General features: G+C 38.2%; 1 protein-coding gene across 1 annotated transcript; it reads left to right on the top strand.

The window, feature by feature from the left end:
* The first annotated feature begins 2,435 nt into the window (after nucleotides 1–2,435).
* On the top strand, nucleotides 2,436–4,552 carry LOC133720976 (cytochrome P450 94C1-like). The gene has a single exon (XM_062147469.1). It carries the CDS (start codon nucleotides 2,674–2,676, stop codon nucleotides 4,159–4,161), a length of 1,488 nt encoding a protein of 495 aa, XP_062003453.1. The 5' UTR covers nucleotides 2,436–2,673; the 3' UTR covers nucleotides 4,162–4,552.
* Nucleotides 4,553–5,099: the final 547 nt, after the last annotated feature.

The raw sequence follows: 5,099 nt of genomic DNA, 5'->3' as shown, positions 1-5,099 counted from the left end.
TCTTCATTAGAGCTTCATTCCAGCAAATATACATATATAGAGAGGCTTCAAGGATTTTTTTTTATTTTTTTTTAGTTCTATTTTAATGGGTCTCTTGTAGAACCCACTTTTGATCACATATTGTCATCTCGATCGTTCAATTATTAGGTCTAAGAGTATATCACTTATGCAAATATTTAGGTAAACTGATAATCGTTAAGGTATCGAATTAGCTCAAATTAATCAATGGACAAACCAAATCTTGTTTGTTTAGAAGTTGTCATGTTCATAATGGTAAATCACGATCATGAATGAGTCAATGCTTTTTAATTCGCAGAAAAATTTTGCAGAATTGATTTACTTATGGAGACCTAAAAACTTAACAATCAAGATGCCAAAATGTGATCGAAAAGTAGGTCCTACAAGCTATCCCTTAAAATTGCCAAAAATATGATCCCCTAGTGGAAGGATCCCTTAAGGCAATGGACAAAAAAAATTTCTCCAAGATGAATCATTCATGTTCATAATGGTAAACCACGATCATGAATGCCTTAACTGTTTTCAATTTGATTGAAAATTTGCATAAGTGATCAAAGTCAGTGACACATTTGCTACTCCTGGTGTTGTTGCCAGTGCTGGGGTTGGATTACAGTCGATATGCTTTGCAGCGAAGGAGGCAGATGCATATGGCCTTTCTTATCACTTGCAATAGTGGTCTTATGGTTTCGGAGTGGGTTGCTCTAGTGGTGGCATTGGGTGGGGAAAGTGGAGGTCGAATGGTGGATGAGCTTAATTTATCTGCAATCGGGCCAACATTTGGGTTTTCAGCTTTGGGCTGTCTTTTTTATTTTGAAAGAACTTTTTTTTTTTGAAAGGGAAAGAACTTCTTATGAGCTTAGAGTTACTCACTTTTGAGGATCTCACCTAGAATGCCCGCATTTTATGCTCCTCTTTCTGAATTTCTCATTAGTTATGTAGAGTAGTTTTCATCGTACTTCGTTGCCTCATTTAAAAGTTAATTTACTTATGTAATGACTATTTTGATAACCCCACTGGAGTGGGTAGTTATATGTAATTTCTTTGATAAATTAATAAGTTGATATTATTTTTAAAACAATTTCTTTTAATATAAATGTAAATTCTAACTAAAATGGGTATCATTTAAATTTTCGCACTAAGAGCATCTCCAACAGTGATAGCTATCTTCATAGCTAAAAGTAGCTAAAATTAGAATATAGCTAGTTGAATATTGAGTTATGCTCCAGCAGAATACCTAAATCTTAAGTTAAATTTAACTTTTAATTAAATTTCTCTTTTCTCTAGCTAAATATAGCTAGGTCTTTTAGCTAAAGCTAAATTTAGCTTTTATTTAGCTAGTCTGCTGGAGATCAAACTTAGCCTAAAATTAGTTAAATTTCAAATTTTTTTTGAAATAAGTATTCTGTTGGAGATGCTCTAAACCTGTTGAATTGACTGCAAATTTAATGCAACTTAATTAAACCTCATGCTGCACACGTATGAGTCATACGGTATGACAATCAACGTCACTAGCACATTATTTGTGCAATGATTTTATGATATTTTCCACTAGTGTGGTGTCGTGTTGATGAACACATGTTACACATATCTAAAGTTCACCTGACAAAGAAATATAACCGCAACATACCAAAAATGAGAAAAGAGCATTAGGTCCTAATCAGCAATCTCGTTCATCAATTTGTAATTCTTACGGTACTTCTAAATGTTGGATTGTATATATAGTTTGATGTCTCTAAATAGTAACCGTAGAAGGACATATCAACTAAAAAATGTGCAGGGCCCTACCATATTTCCTAGCTCCATTACTAGAGTAATTGATCTTTATTATAAATTGTATACCACTGTGCAATGAAAGAAATAAACGCATGCAATTACTATCTTGATGTTTCATTACATCATTTACATGACTTGCGCTCAAGATAGTAATTGCATGCGTTTATTTCTTTCATTGCACAGTAGTAATTTTGTCTCTGTATCCGTGGATCAATCTGTAGTTTCACTCCACCCACCCTAACATGTTGGTCATTGTCTACAGTACACTAGAGTTATAAAATCTCTAAACTAATTCCTCCTTTTTTGACCACTGCTTGCATTTTATCCACCCAATATAAAATATAATTGTCAGTTAGCTTCTCATAAACAAAAGAAAACACCAGTTTGTACAAATAAGAATATAAGCACGTGGGTGAATATCAACATTTTTTATTGTGTCCTTTTTCATATAGAGTCTTTAGCACACGTGGGTGAATATACGTACAGTTAAGATCGGACGATTTTGAATAATAAATAACAGACTCTACATATAGACGGCCGAGATTTGTATAATTAATGTATATGGACTTGCACCGCAGTGTATAGAAGAATTTTCGCTTTTTCATGTAGTACAGCTGTGGACGCTGCCCAGATATATGCCTCACCAGTCGCACGGTTTCTTCATATCTCTCCTAATATTGAATTGTCAATTTCTCTTTGCAAGTGGAAACAAAAAAAACCATCTAATTCTAAATGATTGTACAACACAATACATAAAACATTTACGCCAACCCCATATATACCCCTTCAACATGCCTTTCATGGCCTCTCTCATCATTCTCTAAATTCTGAGTCGAATATCTTCTCGCTTTTAGGTTTTCTCTTTTTCTTTATCAATAATCAATGGAGCTTGAAGTTTCTTGGTTCTTTCAGTTCCTTTCCACCCCCATTTCCTTCATTTTGCTCTCTTTCATCAGCTTGTACCTACTGAGATCAAGGCTATGGTGCAAATGTGAAATCTGTAGCACTTATCTCACCTCTTCTTGGTCTCTAAAATTCCACAATCTTTGTGATTGGTATGCACATCTTTTGAGAGAGTCCCATACCAAAACCATCCACATACATGTTCTCAGAAACACCATCACAGCAAACCCAGAAAACGTTCAGTACATGCTCAAAACAAATTTCGAAAACTTCCCGAAAGGCAAACCTTTCTCTACAATCTTGGGTGACTTTCTGGGTCAAGGTATTTTCAACGTGGATGGTCATCCATGGAGGTTTCAGAGGAAGATGGCGAGTCTGGAGCTGGATAAGCACTCGGTAAGATCTTATGCTTTTGAGATTGTCAATCACGAGATTGAACACCGGCTCATCCCGCTTTTATCGTCCTTTTCGGAGACGAAAGATGTCTTGGATTTGCAAGACGTGTTCAAGAGATTCTCCTTTGATAGCATATGCAAGTTCTCTTTTGGGTTGGACCCTATGTGTTTGGATTTGTCCCTGCCCTTATCGGAGTTTGCGGTTTCTTTTGATCTGGCGTCGAGGTTGTCTGCGGAGAGAGCCATGACGGCGTCTCCTCTCGTCTGGAAGATCAAGAGGATGCTGAATTTGGGGAGCGAGAAGCAATTAAAAGAAGCCATTAACATGATCGATGTGTTGGCGAGAGAGGTTATCTTGACAAAGCGGCAGATGGGATTTTCTACTCAGAGGGATCTCTTGTCACGCTTCATGCGGAGCGTAGATGATGAGACGTACTTGAGAGACATTGTCATTAGCTTTCTATTAGCTGGTCGCGACACAGTTGCGTCAGCACTGACCAGCTTCTTCTGGCTCATGACGACCCACAAGGTGGTCGAGTCAGCAATTCGAGCCGAGGCAGACAGAGTACTAGGCCGCAATGAGAGCCTGAAAAGCTTCGAACATATGCAAGAGCTTCATTATTTACAAGCGGCAATTTATGAGAGCATGAGACTTTACCCTCCTGTCCAATTTGATTCGAAATTTTGTGACCAAGACGATGTTTTCCCGGACGGGACGTTTGTGAAGAAAGGGACTAGGGTTACTTACCATCCCTACGCGATGGGTCGGATCCCAGAGAATTGGGGACCAGACTACATGGAATTCAAGCCGGAAAGATGGTTGAAGGAAGGTGCTTTCTTCACGGAAAACGCATTTAAATACCCGGTTTTCCAACCAGGACATAGGGTTTGCTTGGGAAAGGAGATGGCCTTAATGGAGCTCAAAGTTGTGGCTCTTTCTTTGCTTAGAAACTTCGACATCCAGACAACGACACAATTTGATGTGCCACGATTCTCACCGGGACTCACAGCCACTTTCCGTGGTGGCCTTCCTGTGCGGGTGAGAGAAAGGAAAACACTACCATCCTCATAAGTCACCTCTGCTTAGCTATGTACAGGCCACACATAAATATGCATGTTAGTGTTGCCAACCAATCAAATTAATGTCGGGAAATGTGCTGCGTGACAAAGATGAAAGTGATGTGCCGACCTCGTCTGAATTGAATGTGCACCATATATATATATAACCAGAATGTCTGCAGTTTGTGTCGGGTACTGTAAGATAATTTATATATCTTGGTGTACAAAATGATGCAATGTAGCTGGTGATTTTTGACCTACTGTGTTTGGTTGATATTTTCTTTTTTTTTGAAAGATTGTAGGTGTGAATCTATTAAAAAATAAATGTAGAAAACGTTATGTAATTACTCATCCACTGTTAGGCTACGATAAAATTGAAATATGACTAGAAAATTCTAAAGTAATCCAACATAACGTTACCCTAAAATTAAGTTCCGAGTAACTAGCATAATTCGAAATAGTCAAGGCAGAACCAAGGTCTATTGTCGACCACTTTCATCCGCTCTTCCTCCACCGTAAACTGGAAGACAAACCTCCATTATGTTCTCTTATGGAAAACCAATTTCGGAATTCCCAAACAGAGGCCAGGGTACCCATAAAGGATTTGGGATCCATCCTCTTCCTCCATGTTGCCATGAGAAGACGACCGACTGTGCGCGTAGTGGTGATAGGAAATGGCAACGCCGCCAGCAGGACCAAAAGACGTTTTCCCCTTCTCGGAGATGGCAAGTGTAGCCCCTAAACGGGTTGAATCTTCGTCAACCATGGTGGATAGTCGTGGGTGTTGAGAATGACGTGTAGAGGAAACCCTAGCCTGATATTCTCTGTTTTTTTTTTGGTAAGCAGCCTGATATTCTCTTTTATGATTTACGATACCTTCAATACAAATTCATATATGGTATTGATCAATTAAACGTTTTTCATATAAAGACATACATGATAAATTTTCTT

The sequence above is a fragment of the Rosa rugosa genome, chromosome 7 (assembly GCF_958449725.1).
Source record: "Rosa rugosa chromosome 7, drRosRugo1.1, whole genome shotgun sequence".
Classification (NCBI taxonomy): Eukaryota; Viridiplantae; Streptophyta; class Magnoliopsida; order Rosales; family Rosaceae; genus Rosa; species Rosa rugosa.
This window is presented reverse-complemented; position numbering and strand designations above follow the sequence as displayed.

What these genes read in the sequence shown, in the direction of transcription:
- LOC133720976 (XM_062147469.1), top strand. Translation starts at nt 2,674, where the DNA reads ATGGAGCTTGAAGTTTCTTGGTTCTTTCAGTTCCTTTCCACCCCCATT.